The sequence below is a fragment of the Leiobunum rupestre genome, chromosome 1 (assembly GCF_980474605.1).
Source record: "Leiobunum rupestre chromosome 1, qqLeiRupe1.1.hap1, whole genome shotgun sequence".
In the NCBI taxonomy this organism is placed as follows: Eukaryota; Metazoa; Arthropoda; class Arachnida; order Opiliones; family Sclerosomatidae; genus Leiobunum; species Leiobunum rupestre.
Genome location: NC_143384.1, coordinates 76,222,760 through 76,247,412, shown reverse-complemented (window position 1 = coordinate 76,247,412; position 24,653 = coordinate 76,222,760). Strand labels below are relative to the sequence as shown.

Below are 24,653 nucleotides of genomic sequence, written 5' to 3'. Positions count from 1 at the left end.
AGAATCTGTTAGAAGTGACTCGCTATGACCTCTCAATGCCAGGTTTTGGAATGTAAGGAATTTTATGCAATGACGGAGTCTCTTCAATACATCACGCCACTTCTGTTTTTCCTTGTTAATCTGTAACTGCATTTGTGCATCAATCAGACCTACATTTTCAATCAAATTTCTTTCCATTTCTTTCGAAAGAGTAAAGCATTCACGATGGTTTTTGGAATTCTCATAGACATTAATCCTTTCAGGGGCTTTCCATTGACTGAATCCACTTTCTTGCTCCAGTGTGGACTGGTGACTATGGTTGGAACGATAAAAGAGAAGACAGCAAAGACACAATGCAGCTTTTTTAAAAGGTGAATAAACAAACCAAGAACGAGTCACTTCTTCACCACGACCATCACCTAATTTCCTCTTGAACCAAGATTGGTTTATTCAGCGGTTGTTTGTTGTTAGAAAAGGCCCTTCACTATTTTGAAAATTCATTGAACCCAATTTCATAATTAATGTTCTCAATTCGACTGACAGAATGACATTTCCAGTAAACTTGTTGAACTTCAAAAATCCGATGTCATGTTGTTTAATAACTTCTGGTATGACATTTTGTGGTAAAATTTCCTCGATACAGTCACCACGATTAAATTGTACTTTCCTTGTCATGTTGGAATTTTCTGTAACTGTCAGGGTCCCACCTTCTTTATTTGATTTATCGGAGTAATGCATTTTCGGACAAATCTAACTCCACGGTACTGGTAAATGTAGAATAACTTGCTTGAGCCTTAACAGTTCTTAAAAACGTCATTATAAATTTGGTCGATTTAAAAGCTTCTTTCGCCTCCAACATTCGTCTCTTACGCCCTTCAGCTCCACTTTCCTTGTTCTTTAAGTTACGTTTCATCATGGTTATAATGTAATAAAATATATATATATATATATATAATAACCCTGAAACAAAAAAATCGGTCAACTCCTAGACCCCAAAAACGGCTTCATACGAGCTTTATATCGTTGAAACATATTTTTTAACATACAAGAATAGGCACGATAGTTGCGCCATCGGCCGTATTTCTTAAATAATTAATAGTTTAAATAAATTTAAAAATATTTAAAAATGTTTTTAAACACTATCTCTTTTTGTATATATATATATTTGCATTTGAAATAATTTTTATAATAATTAATACTTTTATCTCAATCGGGGTGGCGCTGGGGATGCTATTTTTTCATGGTCAGCGGAACTTAACGGTCTCTCAGCCGTAGTTCCTTCAAAGGTACGGGTAACCTGTGTCCAAAAGCCACGCACCAACCGTTCAACGGCAGACATGGGCAAAATCACGAGTGATTTCGAAGGATGTACTCTCACTTTTAAGTGAGAGTGGTGGAAAAATATAGGCCCGCTTCCGCTCAAGAGTGATATCGGTCAAAAAACGTCTAGTTCACTCCAACTCAATAGTGATAGTGTCCAAAATAATTCCAGCCCACTCCCGCTCAAGAGCAGAGTGTTGATAAACAGTCTAGTTCACTCCCACTCGGGAACGAGAGTGGCGGAAAGTATTTCTAATCCCCACGCGCTCAAGAGCGAGAGTCGATAAGTGGAAAACAATTGTTTATCCCTTTTTCACTCTTTCTCAATCCGCCGATAGTTCACTCGGCGATAGAGTGAAATATTTCAATTGTCGTCACCTCCACTTTCTTTCTGGGCGGTAATTTGAAATGTTCGGCAAAATTTTATAATTTTGTATAAAAACTGATGGTCTAGTTTAAGAGTTATAGTTACCATTTTTAGTCATGGTGATGCTATTCAGTGGACCACATTTTAAGTCACGACTGAAAAGGGTATTTTAAGATGACATTTTATTGTGAAATAGTGGATCGGTATCATTAATTTTACGTATGTAGTTGGTCGTGGTATTGCAGATGCTGTTCAACAAAATTACCGTGCAAGGTATTCCAACAGGAATATCTCGAACCCACGAATTTTCGCAAATGCCCATCGACGATTACCCGAGACGCAGGTAAGATTTGGTAAAAACGGTACTGTAGTAATTGCCATTTACTAAAGATACATCTGATTTCTTTACCGGTAGCCAATGGCGACATAGGTTGGCCAAGGGTTATTTGAAATTCTCAGATGGAAACACGATGGATTCCAACGACTGCGATTTTTTGGGTAGATGTCACATTGTTGCATTTATTAAGGATTCAGATTTAAGATGGTAAGAATACAAGTTTATTACAACTTAGTCGATGTGGTTACAAATTTGAAAGAGACAGCGCAACTATATTAAAGTGAAGTGAGAGTGCCTTATATACGTTAAATTATCGGCGTAAAAAATGAACCACCAAAAATTAGTCCCTTAAATTAAGTGTGACGTATAAAGGTTCTTTGTTGATTTAAAGCGTAAACACACATTTTCCAGAGAAAGTGTTGGTGACACTCGCAACCAACACGAAAATCGTCAAGCGTCGTTTACCAGTGGTTACCAGAAGATATTTTCCTTTAACTGGTGAGCTGGAGGCGTTTTGATTGGTCCGTAAATGTTTCTGCCAAGACTCAATGGGACTCCGTACATCGTTTCTCCGCGTGATGCCTTACCAGACCTTCTTGATGATGTACCGTCAGTAATTTTACGACAAATCTGGTTTCAGCATTATTGTGCCCCGGCGCACTTTTCCTGGCGGGTTCATGGGTTCCTCAACGAAAAAGTTCCACGGAGATGGATTGGTAGTGCGGGGTCCAGTCACCTGGTCTGCAAAATAACCGAATCTAAGCGCCCTAGACCTTAGTTGTGGGCGTTGATGAAAGATCGTATCTACGAAACTTCAGGTGTAGGACGAATGTTGTTCATAGCGACGTTGATTCTTACCACTAAAACTACCACTAGGACGTACGCTTTTTGGCCTCTTCTAAGAATTGGATAACGACAATTTAAGCATTTGCTATAAACAAATAAAAACATTTTTGCAGACGAAAATGTTTTGCTTCTTACTTTTGTAAGGACAGGCTGACGCGGTTCAGTTAGGTTCCGGTTAAGTACATAATAGAAGTGGGAGCCCACGGTCAAGCGTCAAATTATCGGAACGTAACAATCGTAACCTTATTTTCAAAACCACGTAAATTCCAATTTCGGTTCGGTTCTGGTTCTAAATGGCAACAATCTGTACAGTACCAGTTTCCTCCTGGCCTTAAAATTGACTTTCCTATCTGAGTTCTTAGGCTATCGTACGTTAGGTGTTTAAAAATATCTAGCGTTTGTACATTAGTCGCTGAGTATAGGGATGAAGACAATATAAAATTATAAATATTTACTCAACCCCTACAACACCTTACATTTTCTGTACTGAATTTTGATTCATCCTGTATACAGATTTTCGGCCATACTGAACCAACTTACCAAGGTGACTTTTTTTACTTTTTTAATGTAGGCAAAATTACGATTAGGTTTATGACAATTAAACAAAACGACAAGTTGGCGACGTACCACCTTCTGCGCGCCCTAAAAAATATAAGACCATCTAGCGGACTCCCATTAAGGGTGGGGGGTTCTTTATTGGGGGTCGTATTTTGCTATATAAAGGGAAGGTAATGAAGAATTGTTCCCAGTTTCTTGTTAGTTTTACTGCGTTTTACTATTTTCCGGAACTATTGTGCTTCAGAAGAAACGAATATGTAATTATTTCAATTTTATCCCGGTATTTATTTTCTTGGTTAGATTAGAATGGGGACAGATTTCATGACCTTATACAGTATTTTTTGGTCGATTTAGTTTTGATTAATTTACTTCAGATAAATTACGGTTTGGGTATTGGTTTTTCTAATTGGTTAGGAAAATTAATTCCCCGCGTTTAACGGGCGCTTTTTCGGGTGGTAAGAATTATTTCTTAATTGCATATAGGAAGAAGGGAAGCTCTTCGGCTTCCAACGTTGTACACGCCACTGTAGACGACGTGACGAAAGACGACAAGTTCGTGACTAATGAGACCTTTTTGAAGAAATTCGAACAAGGCGGAAATAAACAACATATTGTGCATAGGTACTTTACTTATGTGGGGCATAGTAATAGGAAAGACAAGACTCTTTCAATGTATGGGTCTTGTAACATATGCAAAAAAACTTACCAGGGCTTCAACGGCTCCACCTCTAATTGGAAACGGCATCTTGAGGTTGGTATATTTATACTCTTATTTATTTCAATTGCATTTTTTAAAAGAAATTCCTTTGTATACTGTCGTTTACCATAGGATATACATAACATTTCGCTGACGCCTCTAGTAGCAGATGAAATATCAAAATTTCAAATATTTCCAGAACCTTCTTCAACTACGAAGAAGCTATCCTCCAAACACCCCCAACAGCTTCTATTCCGACGAGCCCTGGTTAATATGGTAGCCACCACCAATATATCGTTCAGTGCAGTTGAGAGCGAAGGATTTCGCACTGCGATTTCCGTTGCTAATCCAGCGCTGACGGTGTATTCGCGGCGCCAATTAACCAGGGATTTGGATTTCATCGTCGAGGAAGAACTAACCCCGAGACTTAAAGTTAGACTTCAACAAAGAAAAAAAAACGTCGGTATCCCAAAAATTCCAGAGCGTACTGAATTCCATTCCGAACAAACATCTACATCTAACATTGGACATCTGGAGCAGCAGGCGAAGGGAGTCTGTGATAGGAGTGAGAGCCCAATTTATTGACTCAAACTTTGAGTTTCGGAATTTATTAGTGGCGTTCGCCCACTTTCCGGGGAGCCACACTGGGGAGGCAATTAACAAGATGTTGCGAGAAATCTTGGCCAAATGTAACATAGAGCCGTCCCGGGTAAGTGATCTATAGGTGTATCTCGGTCTGATAGCGTTCAACTTAATTTCTTAATCTAGGTTTCATGCGTTGGCGCGGACAACGCGGCCAATATTTCGAAGGCTTTGAGCTTGGCTGCGATGATTCCGAAGGCAAAGAGGTCGAGTACCGATAGCCAGGTTTCAGAAGTTGACCTGGATGGTTCTTTTTCGACGTCTCTGTCGTCAGAGGACGAGGTGCAAACGGAAAGTGTAGCCGAAGAAAGCGACGTCACGCTAGACGAAGGTTCGTTATATTATCTGTAGAACGTAAGAAGTAGGTTTTATTATGTAATATGTACTTCAATCGGGTTTTCAGCTTGGAATCGTCTGACGCAAATAATAATTCCAGACGAAGACGGTTCCTCGTCCAATTTAGGATGTGCCGATGTAATATCCTTCGGTGTAGACGAGGAGTTAGATATTGAGATACCTGCCTGCTGGAAGCGGAAAAGATGTATGGCCCATTCCCTACAGATTGTAGTGAACCGTGCCATAGACGCCCCAGAAAGTGAACGGGCAAAAAACGTCCTTAAAAAAGTCAACTCCTGGTTAACTTTTCTGCAGCGGTCAACAAAGTGATCCGAGGCATTCCGCGATATTTCCCCGAATGGCCAAGATATCAAATCAATTGGCGGGATGAGGTGGAACGCCACGTATATGGCCCTCGAACGCCTTGTTGAGGTATTAAATGGATTTGTCTTATTAAATTGCTTAACTTCACTTTATTTAATCGGCGAATTCTTCCAGCCTGACATGTTGAAATCTTTAGCCACGACGATCATGTCAGCCCAGTATGAGAAAGTTGCCACCGACTTGTCCTTACCGGATGACAACGACCTCCATATGCTAAAAGAGCTGCTGATGCTTTTAAAACCGTTTAAGGAGGCAACAGATATTTTTCAAGCTAAAGGGCCGGTGGCCAACTTGGTCATTGGCGAGCTTGTTAAGATCCATCGGCAACTACTCGGCGAAATGGAAATTATCGACGAAGACTATGTTGTGGCGGCGTTATTGGACCCAAGACAAAAGCTCTTTCTCTTCGAGTTCTTCTCTGGTATGTAGGTCTATTTTTACGTCAACCAATAAGCTCTAATTTAGCATTTATTAAACGTAGGTAACCCCAGTTTCCAAATCTTCGATAAGGAGAAAGCGAAAGCTACGCTGAAGAAGTACCTCGCGGTTTTGATTGAATCGGACCAAACGCAGCCACCAATTCCCAAGAAAGCGAAGCGCGTAGATCCAGCCGAGGTTCTTTTTAGATTAACCGTTTGTAGGGACGAAGCCGAGAATGAAGATATTGTTAAGGAACTACCATCCATCCAAGACGTCGACCGGGAGATTGAAGTTTATTTTTCCGAGAAAAACGAAAACGCAAAAACAAAGCCGTTGGAGTACTGGAAGATATTTCAGAAGAGATTTACTCTTCTCAGTACTCTAGCTCAAAGAGTTCTCTCTATACCCGCTTGTACTGCTGATGTAGAGCGAATGTTTTCCGTCGCCGGTGCCATATACAGCTACAGGCGATGCCGCATCACTCTCCCTCGTATAGCGACCTTACTTATGTACCAGGAGTATAAACATATCCATTAACAAACTTCCGTAAGTAATAATAACTATTTGCAAAGACAGTTATCATCAATTATAATTTTTTAGATTATAAATTACAAAAACAACTGTTGCGCCTTTCTCGGGATCTAATTTGAGCTTTTTTTTCTAACGTCACTACCGGGAGCCAAGTCTTCCAACGGCGACTGAAGATTTGCTAGAGATCGTAGACCATCTTTTCAATGAAATTCACCAACTTATTATTTAATTTACGTAATAAAAATATTTAACTGTCTCTTTAGTTTAATTTGCCTTATTTAAAACCAACTTTTAGTTAATTTTAAATAATAGTTTCTTAAGATTTCTAAGTGCTCAAGTTTAGTGCTAAGTTAAATAAAAATGTGAATTTCACCTAATTATTTTATTTTAATGGAGACCCGCGAAAGAAAGTAAACCTCCATGTACTACAATAATTTAATTGGCCATTATAATTAGAACCATAAATGTATTTAAATAGATTTGTGTTTGTACCTAAGTGCTAAATAAATTGAAATTGAACTTTTTACTATTTTAATGTCTATGTAGTTTTTGAAATATCTGAACTAATTAACATACCTCCAAAATACGTTGGAATAAACATTCTTGCATCAATAAAAAAATTTAACTCGAATTTCCCGCCTTTATTGAAAACTACCAAAATCAAAAAGAGTTAAAATGTTGACCTAGATTATTTCCACTCTTTTCCGAAGAGCTCGCTTGGCGAGTGACCAAAAGTGAAAAATACCACTATTACGAGTGGAGCTTGTCCTACTGAAAGTAAAAACCCCCATTCTTACGATTGGAGCTGTTCTTCAAAAAACGAATAAAAACAACTCTTGCCAGTGTAGCTCTACTACAAAAGTGAAAAACTCAACTCTTCCGAGTGGAGTTGTTCTTCGGCGAGTGGAGTGGGAAAAAGTGGGTCGCGAAATCACTCGCAAAAGTTTTTTACGAGTTTTGCCCATGTCTGTTCAACGGTACAGTTAATTTGCGACTGCGATTAAAAAAAATGCATTTTTCCCAGAAAGTTACCTGAATCTAATCTCATCTTAGAGATATATATAAAAATTAAAAAAACCTAAAACGTGACCCCAAAGCAGACCACCAAAAAAATTAAAACATATTATGGCGCCCACCGTCTAGTTGCGCACATGGCTGCCATACTAAAGATACGCCTCTGAATTTTGACGACCTTCCTTACCGTCAACGGCGAAGACTTTTGTTTCAACAAGATGGTGCCCCGTCTCATTATCAGAGATTTATCCAAAAAGGGTTTAAGCAACTCCGGTTCAAAGTCAAGAGGAGCTTCGTCAACGTATAATAAATGCTTGTCGTAAAGTAGCCCCAAAAATGATCAAACGTGTTTTTGATAACATGATCGTTCGAGCTCAAGCCTGTTTAGCAGCCAATGGGGGGATAATTGTATCACCATTGCTTACTGATTAAATATTTTTTAAGGCATTTAAAGACAAAATTTACTAGTTTGTGTTTGATTTAAAACCTTGACGTCATGCAGTTCTTTTTAATATTTTTTTATAATCTTTAATAAGTGTTGAAGTATTCCCCAGACATCTCATATTTAAAGTTTGAGAGAAAGACTAATATTTATTTATTGTGTTTTATTATGATTGTATCTGTTACGTGTATCATTTTTATTATCTCCTTTCAGAATCCGAAACAGTTTGGATAAATAATTAGATCATCTAAACTATAGGGCAGTTCGGCAGATAAATTCCTTTTTTATCTGATTATCATCTGATTTGAGGAAAAACATATTGCCCTTTTCAGATAGAAATTAGAAGCAATACACCGTACTACTTTATCTCTGGTGCTATTGATAAACATTCTTTCAAGTAAAACACTGATGATTAGAGGGAAGGGATAATATCGAACATCGTTAAGAATTCAATCCTTCCTGTAAAGGGTTAGCTGCAATTGCATACATCAAAAACAAAGGATTAACAAACCAAAATTATGAAATAGCAAAGCTTTATTTGACGCTCGTATACCACTAACCCACAATTTTTCCAAAACTATTTTCCGAAGGTGTTTATCACATCTTCTGCCATTATTCCATAGAGATTTGCTGTTTAAATTCCCTTCCTTAAAAACAAACTCCCCACCCCCATTGCTGGATATGGGGTGGTGGTTAAAGCGTTCAATTGCTTCCGGGTGCTATTTGTGGCTTCATAATTACCATTTCCCAAACGTTAAATTAGAGAACCCATACATAAACTTGTGTTCAATATACACTTTTTCTCTAATTTAATAACCCTATAGACGTAGAATTGCTTTGCAATTTTATGTATTTTACGTATGGCGTGTTAGAAAAACAAGTTGGCAAGCCAAAATATACCTCTCCTCGGAAGAATTGTCCCTAGTGGTATTGATCTCTCGAGATAACCCTTTAAGATATATCTCCACAATTCAGAGTTATTTACTAAAAACGTGATCCCGGTTCAATCCCGCACGGTATACAATTTCATTATAATTAAAATAATTGAGACGAAACAACAGAGTTTAATTTATTCAGAATATTATAAATTAAGTAGTTACAACAGTGAGTTAGACGTACTAAAACAATGCACAATTATATTGAATATAACCCTATTTACAGAACAAGTTTATCAGTTAAATCAGGAATCCATAACGCTACTTGGAACCAATAACGGCTTCGATTCCCCGCCGTTGTGGCGGAACATAGTAGGCGGAGCTTATAAGCCTTTGCTTGTCACTGAATTTGACGTCATTTAAGGCTGTATAAGCGTATTTAGCCCCTCCCACAATGTTCCGCCACAAAATACCACAGGGGATATGGGGAGATACTAATTCCAAGTAGCGTTATGGATTCCTGGTTAAATGTAATACGAAGCAAATATTAATGAAAGATATTTACAGAGGGTATTTGTATTTTTCTCGCTTACGAAATAACAACACAAAAAACCTTCTTTAAACCACTTCACACGAAAAAATTATAAATAAAAGCCAACAATACCGCCCAAAAGCTCAACACAACCAAAAAATTAAAATACAAATACCCAATCGACCAAACTTTGGAGCCAAAACGACCAATAGAAAAATTTATAATAACAACCCAATCAATCAGACCAGAGCAGAGCAAAAATAATTAATATACAAATATATAATAACAACCCAATCGATCAGGCTCAGAGAAAAATAACGCATAGAAAAATATTTAATAATAACCCAAATTATCAGGCTTCAGAGCAAAAATAACGAATAGAAAAAATTTATAATAATATCCAAATCAATCAGACTTCAGGATCAAAATAGCTCATATAAAAATATTATTACGCAGTCGAGTAATAAATTAATTCAAAACCAAGCAATAGAAAATCAAGAAGCGCAACACCTTACCATTCACAAATACGAATTTTCGACGTTATTATAATGAAACTGGATTAACTTTAAGCCACGATGTAATCACTTGAAAGGTTCCACTAAAACTGAACGATTTCGAAAAATAAGCTTAAAAAACCAACAATACCCAAGAATAGACAAAAAACAACGTTATCTCGATTAGTAAAGATAGCATAAAACCCTTACTTTGCCTGAAACCCAGATACTTTTTACCTCTCCGAGGGGACAAAGTCCCCTAGGAGGGGTTATACAACGACCGTGTCTGTCTGTGGGTGGGTCTGTGGGTGTGTCTGTCTGTCAGGACTGCGAACGCGTTCGCATTTTCGGTGCAAAGTGTAATCACTGCGTACGCAGTTTCTCAAAGGGTTGGCAAAACCACCGTGTGACGGTGAGCGTTAACGGATGCATTTGCGGTTTGGTTTGGATGGTGTTTTTTCGCTCACCGTCGTGACGGTTTGGTGTATTACGTTTTTGTAATGTTTATGCGTAGGTTGTGAGTGTTGAATTTGTTGTGTTTGTGTTCTGATGGATGTGCATGTTGAGTCTGTTGTGTTTATATGGGCGTTTTCTCTCCAACTTCTTCTTAATGACTTTGGGACGGACCGAGTGCTGAGTGTAATGCTACCTCTCAACGTCCAATGGCAGGGTTTCCACCAGTTGTACACGGTATTCGTCTTAGTATCAATTTGCGATCGCATCGGGCGGGATTTGAACCCGAGACCTCCTGATTGACAGGCGGACGTTCTACCACAGAACCACCGACACTTGTTACGCCTTATTGAAAATTAGACCTTCAGCTTTATCGGAAGCGTATTTAATAGAGTACGAAATTTTGGTTTAATTGAAATAGAATTGAAATTGAAATTATTGCATCGAAGAAATTCTACTTTAGCGTTTCTCTATTGATTAAAAATAAATGCGCCACCCAGGTTTCGAACCCAGACCATTCGGCTTGGCAGTCGAGCGCTCTACCACAGAACCACCGATAGCTCCTTAGATTCACTGAAATTAAGACAGGCATCGTAAGCATAATAGGTAATAAAGTCTTTTTTTATTAATGAATTTATGAAGGCCTAATCTGGTATTTTTTAAAGGTTAAATCTTGTTTTAGCGCAGTCAGCCGAGATTAGAGGGTTAAAGGGTAGACCCTGTGGGTGGTCCACTTTTTTAACGACCTATATATAGTTCTGTTAATTCAAAGGAGATAATTTAACGTTAATTGCTTTAAGAGCTGGCGGTTCGTCAAGTGGCTCTCTGTGCTTTGTTGATGGTAAGGTTTTTGCTTCTTGTAAATACATTTGGTGTGGATATTTGGATATCTACGATTTCTAACGCAGTCAATGATTTCTTGGGTGTGCGAGTCATTATATGATATTGGAAATTGGACGGCATTGGTCTTTTTCATGTGGTATGCGTCACAACGTCAACAGGAAGTGAACGAGTCGTCCACTACCAGATATCTACGGTATCTTCATCAAGGGCGAGTGTTGAAATAAAATGAGCGTTAAAGATGCGGCAAGTATTTCGTAAGAGAGTAATTCCAAAAAGCCTCTGTAGATATTTCTTTCATTAAAATTTGCTTCGTATTATATTTAACTGATAAACTTGTTCTGTAAAAGGGTTTAATTCAATTGTGCATTGTTATAGTACGTCTAACTTACTGTTGTAACTACTTAACTTATGATATTCTGAATAAATTAAAATTGGTCGTTTCGTCTCAATTATTTTAATTATAATTAAAATTTTATACCGGGCGGGATAGAAATGGGTTAATATTTTTAACAAATAACTCTAAATTGCGGAGATATATCTTTAAGGGTTATCTCGATAAATTGATACCACTAGGGACAATTCTTCCGAGGAGAGGTATATTTTGGCTTGCCAACTTGTTATATTTTAAAACAAGATTTGACCTTTAAAGTTTCATACGTAAAAAATGTAGACTTTAACAAGATTAAATCAACATAATTTTATTCAATAAAAAAAAAACAAATTAGGCCTTCATAAAATCATTCATAAAAAAATTCTAGACTTTATTAGCTATTATGCTTACGATGAGTGTCTTATTTTCAGTGTAGCTAAGCAGCTATCGGTGGTTCTGTGTTAGAGCGCTCGACTGCCAAGCCGAATGACCTGGGTTCTAAACCTGCGTGGCGCATTTGTTTTTAAACAATAGAGAAAACGCTAAATTAGAATTTCTTCGATGCAATAATTTCAATTTCAAATCAATTTCAATTAAACCAAAATTACGTACTCTATTAAATACACTTCCGATAAAGCTGAAGGTCTAATTTTCAATGAAGCGTAACAAGTGTCGGTGGTTCTGTGGTAGGACGTCCACCTGTCAAGCAGGAGGTCTCGGGTTCAAACCCCGCTCGTTACGATCGCAAATTGACACTAAGACTAATATCGTGAACAATTGGTGGAAACCCTGCCATTGGATGTTGAGAGGTTGCCATAACACTCAGCACTCGATCCGTCCCAGAAGTCAAGAATAAGGAGCAGTTGGAGAAAAAACGCGCATACATACAAAACACAAACACCACAAACACATCATACACAACTGTCATAACGCAAACTCAACATTCCCACCCAACACATAAACATTACAATAAATATACAATATTGCTACAATACAACAAAACTGCCGCGGCGCTGAGCGTTAACGAAAAGCTACAACCAAACCCAACCCAACCGCAAATGTACCCGTTAACGCTCACCGTCACACGGTGGTTTTGCCAATCTTTCGACTTCGATCCCTAATTCCAAGCAATTGCGAACGCGGATTTCGAGATAATGCGTACGCAATGATTACACTTTGCTACACAGACAGACCCACAGACCCACAGACAGACACGGTGATTGTATAACCCCTCCTAAGGGACTTTGTCCCCTCGGAGAGGTAAAAAATGTTTTACAAAAAGCCTACATTTAAAATAACATACTCAAAGAGCTTCCATAGAACAACATATTTTAGTCACAACAAGTTGGCAAGCCAAAATATACCTCTCCTCGGTAGAATTGTCCCTAGTGGTATTAATTTCTCGAAATAACCCTTAAAGATATATCTCCGCAATTTAGAGTTATTTGTTAAAAATATTAACCCATTTCTATCCCACCCGGTATAAAATTTTAATTATAATTAAAATAATTGAGACGAAACGACCAATTTTAATTTATTCAGAATATCATAAGTTAAGTAGTTACAACAGTAAGTTAGACGTACTATAACAATGCACAATTGAATTAAACCCTTTTACAGAACAAGTTTATCAGTTAAATATAATACGAAGCAAATTTTAATGAAAGAAATATCTACAGAGGCTTTTTGGAATTACTCGCTTACGAAATACTTGCCGCATCTTTAACGCTCATTTTATTTCAACACTCGCCCTTGATGAAGATACCGTAGATATCTGGTAGTGGACGACTCGTTCACTTCCTGTTGACGTTGTGACGCATACCACATGAAAAAGACCAATGCCGTCCAATTTCCAATATCATATAATGACTCGCACACCCAAGAAATCATTGACTGCGTTAGAAATCGTAGATATCCAAATATCCACACCAAATGTATTTACAAGAAGCAAAAACCTTACCATCAACAAAGCACAGAGAGCCACTTGACTAACCGCCAGCTTTTAAAGCAATTAACGTTAAATTATCTCCTTTGAATTAACAGAACTATATATAGGTCGTTAAGAAAGTGGACCACCCACAGGGTCTACCCTTTAACCCTCTAATCTCGGCTGACTGCGCTAAAACAAGATTTAACCTTTAAAAAATACCAGATTAGGTCTTCATAAATTCATTAATAAAAAAAGATTTTATTACCTATTATGCTTACGATGCCTGTCTTAATTTCAGTGAATCTAAGCAGCTATCGGTGGTTCTGTGGTAGAGCGCTCGACTGCCAAGCCGAATGGTCTGGGTTCGAAACCTGGGTGGCGCATTTGTTTTTAATCAATAGAGAAACGCTAAATTAGAATTTCTTCGATGCAATAATTTCAATTTCAATTCTATTTCAATTAAACCAAAATTTCGTACTCTATTAAATACGCTTCCGATAAAGCTGAAGGTCTAATTTTCAATAAGGCGTAACAAGTGTCGGTGGTTCTGTGGTAGAACGTCCGCCTGTCAATCAGGAGGTCTCGGGTTCAAATCCCGCCCGATGCGATCGCAAATTGATACTAAGACGAATACCGTGTACAACTGGTGGAAACCCTGCCATTGGACGTTGAGAGGTAGCATTACACTCAGCACTCGGTCCGTCCCAAAGTCATTAAGAAGAAGTTGGAGAGAAAACGCCCATATAAACACAACAGACTCAACATGCACAACCATCAGAACACAAACACAACAAATTCAACACTCACAACCTACACATAAACATTACAAAAACGTAATACACCAAACCGTCACGACGGTGAGCGAAAAAACACCATCCAAACCAAACCGCAAATGCATCCGTCAACGCTCACCGTCACACGGTGGTTTTGCCAACCCTTTGAGAAACTGCGTACGCAGTGATTACACTTTGCACCGAAAATGCGAACGCGTTCGCAGTCCTGACAGACAGACAGACCCACCCACAGACCCACCCACAGACCCACCCACAGACCCACCCACAGACCCACAGACAGACACGGTCGTTGTATAACCCCTCCTAGGGGACTTTGTCCCCTCGGAGAGGTAAAAAGGAATGCAAATATCTTGTTCAAGAATTCAGTTGTAATACTTTAAATATCAAGTATTGAGAACCAAAATCCAGATTTCCCTTCAATTGTTTATACCATCTTAATGAAAACCACGATAAAGTATTTTCTTTTAAGGCTTTAATTAAATCTTGATCACGAGCTATAACTAATATTACGTCACTTACAACTATTTGACTACAAACGAGCTAATAACTTTGTAGATGGGAAACAAAAAAGTGAAATAGGACTTATAATAAGGGCAGTTAAGTCAATATTTCGAAATTGTTTCCATGGTTACCTTTTCCGTATAACAACGAATAAACGAAGCGATAATTAAATCTTCCTTGTTAAAAAAGGTATTTTAGATTGTTCTTATGTTACATATGGTTATAAACAAATTATCCAGCTCAATTGAGTTGCCCACGCGTATAAACCAGGGGTCATTTGGTCTTCGAATATTATCACCAAAACAATTAGGCGTTTAGTATTTTAAATTATTTTAAAGGAAATTTTTGTGTAAAACTGTCTTAGAATGAGGAAAGATGGTTTTAGTCTAGTTGTGACGAAAAAACGTTATTTTATCTTGATATGATAAAAGGAAAACCCCACATCTCAAATAATATTGTTAAGCCACAGATAATCGATGTTTTAAATTTGTAGTAACATTTAAGTGTCCTTTTTATTACAATAAGTACATTCTAAGAAATTCAAAATATAATGTCAAAGCAGCAACTGAATTGAATAAAAGGCCGAAGTATAAGCAAGCGCATATGTCGTCGAATACGATGTATTTCTGTTCATTTTGAGCTTTCATCATTGCACACTTCTTCATTCTTCTATCATCAGACACAATATTTTCCCATTTCGATAAGCATGAAGTTTCAAACAATCGTGTTATGCTGATGAAAAAAAATTTTTTTTTAGCAAAAATAGTAAAGCTAAGAAAAGCCATAGCTGAATTTCAACAGAGCTGTAATTGTCCTTTTACAGCGTGGCTCAGTTTAGGCTTTTGGTAAGTGCTGTGGAAGCCTATATGATATCATTCATGTACAGAAACAATTTTTTTACGTTTTGAACACAATTTGCTGGGCCAAATAAGTAACTTTACTTTTAAATATGGCCTATTGAGCTTTAGTTGTTATTATTTCAGAAAAAAACATTTGCAATGATTCTACTTGTCACAGTACCTGAGTGACGTAATATGATTATTATACATTGGTGGCTATTAGAACAATCTTGTGTAATTTTTTGGTATTGTTTTCAAAGATTTTATATAAATTTCACGAGCTAAGATATTTTAGGGTGTTCATATTATTGCTTTAGATTTAATTTTTCTCTTTTGGTTTAAAAGGGAACATCTTCTTAGATCAATAATCTACTTAAGCTCTTGTAACGTTTTAGTTTGTTTATAAAAAAAAATAAAATTTATCTCACTCAATCACAGATTAAATTACAATCTGCTTATTTTTATTCCTTAAAGTGGTTAAAAGTTATTAAAATTTCCCAATTTTGAGATTGCAAAATGTCTTTTAAATTTTTGTGGCCTTGGAACCTTTTTGGGGCGTTTTTTATAATATTAACTCTCTAAACATATGTCTGAACGATAAGATTCATCTTAAATCATCTTGTTTCGTGCTTAAAAATTTCAAAATTTTACATGGTGTTAAATGAATCTCGACAAGGAAAATTCTTTTTAAACGCAATTCCCATGAAATCGATGCACACCGATTCTTCCACCTCGTTGTATTTCCGATTGGGGAAAGTCTTCCCCATGTAAGTATTAAATCTGTTTGCGCTTAAAAAAATTGCCTTTTTTCCATCAAACACTTCTGAAAAAGGAACTTTTCCGGTAAATGGTACTGTCACTTTCCTGTAAATATCTCCGTACTCAGTGTCGGTTTTCTATAAATAAAACAAATAACCTTTTTAAAAGGATTTAAATTGCGATAATATTGTGTTGTGTAAATATTTCGATGAACTTTAAATAATTGGGTTATGGCCTTCTGAAAAATATCGCCTTACAAAAGTTCAATTCAGTCTTAGTTTATATTTAAAAATATATATCTGAAAAATGTTATTCAAAGTGCCTATTAGGTACAAAAGGTTAACCGCTTGTAGTTAAAAACTATTGAAATTTTATAAACGGTAAATTGTTTAGAGGACTAAATTGGGATTAAAGCATTTTTGAAAACATGATTGCCTCGTACGTTGAACATGAGATAAGCAAAGTTTGAACTTTTGTCCAAAACGCCAAGAGAGTAGACTCCCTTGGAAAACAGGGCGGCGAGCTGCTTTATGGTTCGCACTTGGAACGGGTTTGAGAATGAAATTGACGACGTCAGTTCACTTCCGTATAACACGCTGAGAAACGTTGTAAAGATCAACCAGACGAACACCAAGAACGTCGAAACGAAGCTATTTTCAGATTTATACCTTCCTAGTGTATTGACTGAAATTGAAGTATTAATGAAAATGAGTTAGCGGGTGGTTTACGAAAAAAAAATACTTTTGCACTTCCTTAAATTATTTGCTTAACAATTTTTGGCTATTTGCACTACTAAATCACAAAACATTGATACAAAACCTCACGAAAATGACCTGCTTAAATGTAATTTAATTTTATTAAATGAAGAGTTATCTTGGATGTTTCTAAGAAATTACCGTAACCGAACGGTACTTGAACTCTAAAATTTACAGTAATATGAACGTAGAAAATTTTACCGTAAAATTAGCGGTCAAATTAGTGTAATGTTACTTAACGGTGATCTGATATTAAAATTACGGGGAAATGAAACTTCAGAATTTTAACCGTAAAATAAACTTTACAATAACACAACATTAAATTAAAGTGTTGACCGTTGAAATAAGTTTTTATCCCTAGAGCTGTTGGGAAAATGTTTTTCTACGGTAACGCCATATTAAATAAAACACTCAAACGTTGAGCAAAATGGTTTAAACGAAACTATAAGCTTATGTTTTGAAATAACATTAAATAGTTCTTTTTATCAAGTATCGTGACCTTCTTGTGTAAATGAGGCTCTTACGTCACAGTCTCTTTCTTTTACAAATCAATCTAAGAATGCGCTTCAGACCAGAGGAATATAGGTTTCTCTACTGCGCGTGCAAATAGCACGTGTGAAGAACATACTAATAAGCCTGCGTCTTGTGACGAAAATGCTTGATATTATATGTTTAATTTTTAATCATTTTATTATATAGAAATATCTATTTAAATGAAATTTATGTTTCAATAGGTATTTCCATAAAATAAAACCATAAAAAAATTAAGTATAAAATATTTTTCTTTACGTCAAGGGCTTAAGCTTTTTAATACTTTATTGGCACGCCCGTTTCGCACGTGGACATCAAACATCAAAATCTTTATCGAGTCGAGCGAGCGCTCTCTATCTTCAATAACTAAAGCTAGTAACGTAGAAAAACCTTTACACGTGACTTCCCGTATTTTATAGAAAACATTTGGCTTACTAGTGCCAAAAACCTCTCTAATATTTTGATGTAAACAAAATGCTTTAAGAATGAACCATATGAGGCAACTCTTTAAAATTGACTTCAAATTCGCGGGTTTGTGTACCGTTCATGGTGACGCCATCCAAAAGGGGAGGTCAGTGGTGACCTCATAATCAAAGTTCTCAAACGTACTATGATAATGGGGATCTAAGAATAATATTTTCGCCTCTAACCAGACGAAGTGTGTTTATTTAATAATAATCAGCTAGGCTAATACCCAAGGCACCACCTTAGTCATCAAGCGACTTTTAAAGCCATTAATTCAGGGGCCCGGGTTACAATACGTAGGGTGGTGGTGGCAAGCCCTGCAAGCCGCGCGAGCCAACAGCTTTCGTATCGCCGCGTTAATATTATTCCTTATTAGAGTACGTGAATAATAGGCGATATAATAAAGTAACGTGGCCTTATTGTTTTGATGGGAAAGGCCAGCTTCCACTATGCTTCCATTAGCTTTCCCACCAAAGAGCCTATGAATTCATCCGTAGGCTTTAACTGTACTATTTCGTTATCCCATTTTAACAAGTTGAACAAGCATATCTGACTTTATAATATCGCCTATTATAGTAATTTTTAAAAACGTGAATTAATATTGATACTTTGTCTGCCGCACTTATGTTTTTAAATAAATCTAATTATTTATTAGCAAATTTGTTAATAAAAATACGAATTGTGCTATTGGTAAAAAATTTAAGTGAACGTCGTTAATATACAATTCTGTGTGTTGGAGCTGGTCGAAAGTGACTGTGCATTAAAGGGGTATAATTTGCGCTTACAAAGACCAAAAACTACGCTACAATTTTTACGGATAAACTACCATAAAGTAAGTCTATCACACTGTTGAGGGATTTAGTTCCATGTAACATTGAAAGCGAAAATATTATTCAAAACCTTTTATTTGACAACATTTCAAAATAAATGAGCATTGAAGATCAAACAAGTATTTTCAATAGTAAATTTCATTTTCGATGTTATTTTTCACCGAAGTAAGCGTTATTTTTACTATTGAAAGTAATTTCACTTTTTGACCACAGGCTATCAAAGGAGATTTTTTTGCTGTCGTTACCTTTTATTTGCGCCGTTTTCTATGTACTAAGTAATTTTTACCTCTCCGAGGGGACAAAGTCCCCTAGGAGGGGTTATACAACGACCGTGTCTGTCTGTGGGTGGGTCTGTGGGTGGGTCTGTGGGTGTGTCTGTCTGTCAGGACTGCGAACGCGTTCGCATTTTCGGTGCAAAGTGTAATCACTGCGTACGCAGTTTCTCAAAGGGTTGGCAAAACCACCGTGTGACGGTGAGCGTTAACGGATGCATTTGCGGTTTGGTTTGGATGGTGTTTTTTCGCTCACCGTCGTGACGGTTTGGTGTATTACGTTTTTGTAATGTTTATGCGTAGGTTGTGAGTGTTGAATTTGTTGTGTTTGTGTTCTGATGGATGTGCATGTTGAGTCTGTTGTGTTTATATGGGCGTTTTCTCTCCAACTTCTTCTTAATGACTTTGGGACGGACCGAGTGCTGAGTGTAATGCTACCTCTCAACGTCCAATGGCAGGGTTTCCACCAGTTGTACACGGTATTCGTCTTAGTATCAATTTGCGATCGCATCGGGCGGGATTTGAACCCAAGACCTCCTGATTGACAGGCGGACGTTCTACCACAGAACCACCGACACTTGTTACGCATTATTGAAAATTAGACCTTCAGCTTTATCGGAAGCGTATTTAATAGAGTACGAAATTTTGGTTTAATTGAAATAGAATTGAAATTGAAATTATTGCATCGAAGAAATTCTAATTTAGCGTTTCTCTATTGATTAAAAACAAATGCGCCACCCAGGTTTCGAACCCAGACCATTCGGCTTGGCAGTCGAGCGCTCTACCACAGAACCACCGATAGCTGCTTAGATTCACTGAAATTAAGACAGGCATCGTAAGCATAATAGGTAATAAAGTCTTTTTTTATTAATGAATTTATGAAGGCCTAATCTGGTATTTTTTAAAGGTTAAATCTTGTTTTAGCGCAGTCAGCCGAGATTAGAGGGTTAAAGGGTAGACCCTGTGGGTGGTCCACTTTCTTAACGACCTATATATAGTTCTGTTAATTCAAAGGAGATAATTTAACGTTAATTGCTTTAAAAGCTGGCGGTTAGTCAAGTGGCTCTCTGTGCTTTGTTGATGGTAAGGTTTTTGCTTCTTGTAAATACATTTGGTGTGGATATTTGGATATCTACGATTTCTAACGCAGTCAATGATTTCTTGGGTGTGCGAGTCATTATATGATATTGGAAATTGGACGGCATTGGTCTTTTTCATGTGGTATGCGTCACAACGTCAACAGGAAGTGAACGAGTCGTCCACTACCAGATATCTACGGTATCTTCATCAAGGGCGAGTGTGGAAATAAAATGAGCGTTAAAGATGCGGCAAGTATTTCGTAAGCGAGTAATTCCAAAAAGCCTCTGTAGATATTTCATTAAAATTTGCTTCGTATTATATTTAACTGATAAACTTGTTCTGTAAAAGGGTTTAATTCAATTGTGCATTGTTATAGTACGTCTAACTTACTGTTGTAACTACTTAACTTATGATATTCTGAATAAATTAAAATTGGTCGTTTCGTCTCAATTATTTTAATTATAATTAAAATTTTATACCGGGCGGGATAGAAATGGGTTAATATTTTTAACAAATAACTCTAAATTGCGGAGATATATCTTTAAGGGTTATCTCGAGAAATTAATACCACTATTGACAATTCTTTCGAGGAGAGGTATATTTTGGCTTTCCAACTTGTTTCGATAATATTTTAGGTGTCAGCGCGGTTTTCAGCCTTTTCAAAACAACATGCAATGTTTAAAATAAAATAAAATTACGTAATAAAAAGACTGTATACTTCATGGCTAAAATTTATATATTTTTATTTACATGGGCGAGCTTTCGGACCGTGGTCCCTTTTCAATCCTCGGCTTGAACCAGTATATTAAATTTCGACGGCACCTGATAATTTAGTATTTACAATATTTCCTAAATAATTGCAAAAAAAGTTAATTGAATGTTTTAACCATAAAATCCCCAAAAAGCGCTCAATTTGGCTGGAACCCAACAAACGGAAAACTCTTAACACACAGAAAATGTGTCGATTACTTGGTCTTTTCATCCTTTTTTTAAAACACCAAAAAAAGGTGTCGATCAAATTAACGGCGTTTGATCATTTGGACCCCTGTCAATCAAATGGCGTTCGATTATTTGGCCCAAATCTTTATATCTATCAGGGTGTCTTAATTTAATCGGCGCAGGCGTTTTTCTCAAAAACTTAAGTTGCTAGAAATGTGCAATTATCAGAATAAACTCTCTCGAGGAGGACTATTTTCTTTTGGAATTTTCCGAAAAATCGTGAAGTTTTCACCGATTTGAAATTTTTATTATTTGAGCGATAGGTGGTAGACGAACATTTTCAATCAACAAGTTGTAGAGCGTACTCGAAAACCTTTAATGAAAATGGTTTGTTCAAAAACTGACAATTTTTCATTGAAATAATAAGTCTTGAAAAAAACAAGTTGGTACTACGAAAAAGGTTTACGTCTCATGAAAAAGAAACCTATCTAATTGGAAATTATCGTATTTTTGTAAAGATAAAAAAGGACTGTTTTTTAAGCTTAATAATTTTAAATAATTTTTTTATAGAAAATACAATTTACATAGTAGAATTCCAGAATTCACGCGTCTTATTTTAAATGAGGTTCAATAATTCCACCGTCCGCTGCAATACGAATCCGTGCGCGATGAAGCATATTTTGAAACGAAGCACGGACCATCTCGGTAGTTACGAGTTGGAACGCTGTGATGATTCTCTGCCGTAGATCTTCTTCGTTAGTGACAGGCGTTTTATACACTTCCTCCTTGACGAATCGCCACTGGAAAAAAACCTGCGGTGCAAAATCGGGGGACCTCGGAGGCCATCGAACTGGCCCGTTCTTGCCTATCCATCGCCTAGGGAACTCGTTGTTAAGGTACTTTACGACGTGTCTTTCTTGGTGGGCAGGTGCACCGTCATGCTGGAACCAAAGGCGTGTGACGTCGACTAATGGCCCATCTAACAACTCGTCTGCGACTTCATTTTGTAGAAAGGCCAGGTAGATCTGCCCATTGAGTCGACGCGGAAGAAAAAATGGCACAATAACGCTAAATCCCAGAAGACCAGCCCAGACGTTTCAACGGAATTGTACCTGATTGTGGTGAGGAAATCCCCAGTACGGATTTTCATCCCTCCACATGTGGTTATTTTCGCTGTTAAACGGGCAGTCTCTTGGTGGAGCGTGGCACGAAATGGGTGATAGTTATGACGGTCAAGGACACTCCAAACGTAGTACTTTGACAAGTCCAAATCAGAGCAGGCCATTCTTATGCTTGCTCGAGGGTAGGCTTCGTTTTCAAAGTCACGTACAGCACGGAGTACAGTGTGGTGATTTGATCGACTGTCAGGATACAACATTTGAAATAATCGACTGTTTCACGTGCATTTCGTTGACCATTTCCGTAGTATAATTCGACCATCCTGGACTGCTGTTCACAGGTAAAACGAGGCATCTTTTTATTTTACTGCGGTACGTTCAAAGAATGATTTTAAAACGAAGCTGTGTCTCTTTAAATACTAAAATGGAGCCACACTTTAAGCGACAGAGTAGTGCAAAATAAAAAACACGTGGGAAATTCAGTTGGCATAAATTAGACGGTTTCGTGGACTTCTTGCAACATTCTTGCCCCAAATAAGACGCGTGAATTCTGGAATTCTACTATGTAAATTGTATTTGCTCTAAAAAATTATTTAAAATGATTTGGTGTAAAAAACAGTCCTTTTTTATCTTTACAAACATAGGATCATTTCAAATTAGATAGGTTTCTCTATAACTTTCTTTTTCATGAGACGTAAACCTTTTTGGTGAAGTACCAAATTGTTTTTTTTCGTGACGTATTATTTCAATGAAGCATTGTTCGTTTTTGACTAAACCAATTTCATCACAGGTTTTCGAGTACGCTCTACAACTTGTGGATTGAAAATTTTCGACTACCAACTAGCGTTTAAAAAAATAAAATATTCAAAACTGTGAACAATTTCACGATTTTTCTGAAAATTCCAAAAGAAAAGGGTCCTCCCCGAGAGAGTTTTTCCAGATAATTTCACATTTCTAGCAACTATAATTGTTGAGAAAAACGCCTGAGACGATCAAATTAAGACACCCTGTATATAAACATATAGTTAAATATATAACTATAAATAAATATATGTATATTTTTACTTTTTATATTTATATATATATATTTATATATTTAAATATTTAAATATTTAAATATTTATATATTTATATATTTATATATTTATATATTTATATATTTATATATTTATATATTTATATATTTTTATATTTTTATATTTATATATTTATATATTTATATATTTATATATTTATATATTTATATATTTATATATTTATATATTTATATATTTATATATTTATTTATATATTTATATATTTATATATTTATATATTTATATATTTATATATTTATATATTTATATATTTATATAATCATATATTTATATATTTATATAATCATATATTTATATATTTATATAATCATATATTTATATATTTATATAATCATATATTTATATATTTATATAATCATATATTTATATATTTATATAATCATATATTTATATAATCATATATTTATATATTTATATATTTATATATTTATATATTTATTTATACATATACATGATGTTTCGGATAAGCACGTTGTGAACTCGAGGGCGTTTTCTTTGGGTCCAGATGAGTCGAGAATGTCTAATGTGCTTTGTTTCAAAGATATGAGGCCACAAAAACTACCGTCTAAAACAACTAAATTCGCTCAAATGTACGAACGGTATTGTACTTTGATTCAAATTGTTTGTATTAAATAAGCATATGTTTATTATTGAGGCAACGATCAAATTATTATCAAGTGCCAAAAACTGATAAGCTGTCTGTCAGAAGTATGTTTTGTTAAATAATAATTTTGGTTATGCCAAACTAATTTAAATGACTCGTTTCCATTCAAAAACCAAGTTGTAAATTTCATTTTTGCCACACATTCATATGGTACGGAATTGTAAAATACAATATTATATTTACAATTAAGAGGAGCTTAAAAAATAATTGAAAAAATCCTGCATTCGGAAAGACCATTCTGTGTTTGGAAGGTATAAAATTAGAAATAGGTTTCAAAAAGTTTTTACCTCTCCGAGGGGACTATGTCCTCTAGGAGGGGTTATACAATCACCGTGTCTGTGTATCGATCTGTCTGTCTGTGTGTGTGTCCTGCGAACGCGGATTCAGTACAAAGTGTAATCACTGCGTACGCAGTTTTTCGAAGGGTTGGCAAAACCACCGTGTGACGGTGAGCGTTAACGGATTAACTTGCGATTGGGTTTGGTTTGGATGGTTTTTTTTCGTTTACGCTCACCGTCGCGACGGTTTTAACTCAGTTTGATTGTTGAAATGGTTATGTTTAGGGTGTGAATGTTGATTTTGTTGTATTTGTGTTTATTGTTGTTGTACGGGCGTTTTCTCTTCAACTTCTTCTTATTG

At 36.3% G+C, this 24,653-nt stretch overlaps 1 protein-coding gene across 1 annotated transcript; it reads left to right on the top strand.

The window, feature by feature from the left end:
• Positions 1–4,700: 4,700 nt before the first annotated feature.
• Positions 4,701–6,563, top strand: LOC149966650 (uncharacterized). Its single transcript, XM_090167559.1, has 7 exons — positions 4,701–4,813; positions 4,873–5,077; positions 5,150–5,341; positions 5,398–5,486; positions 5,581–5,887; positions 5,948–6,432; positions 6,487–6,563. Exons 1-6 carry the CDS (start codon positions 4,769–4,771, stop codon positions 6,421–6,423), a joined length of 1,314 nt encoding a protein of 437 aa, XP_090023685.1. The 5' UTR covers positions 4,701–4,768; the 3' UTR covers positions 6,424–6,432; positions 6,487–6,563.
• The last annotated feature ends 18,090 nt before the right edge of the window (positions 6,564–24,653 follow it).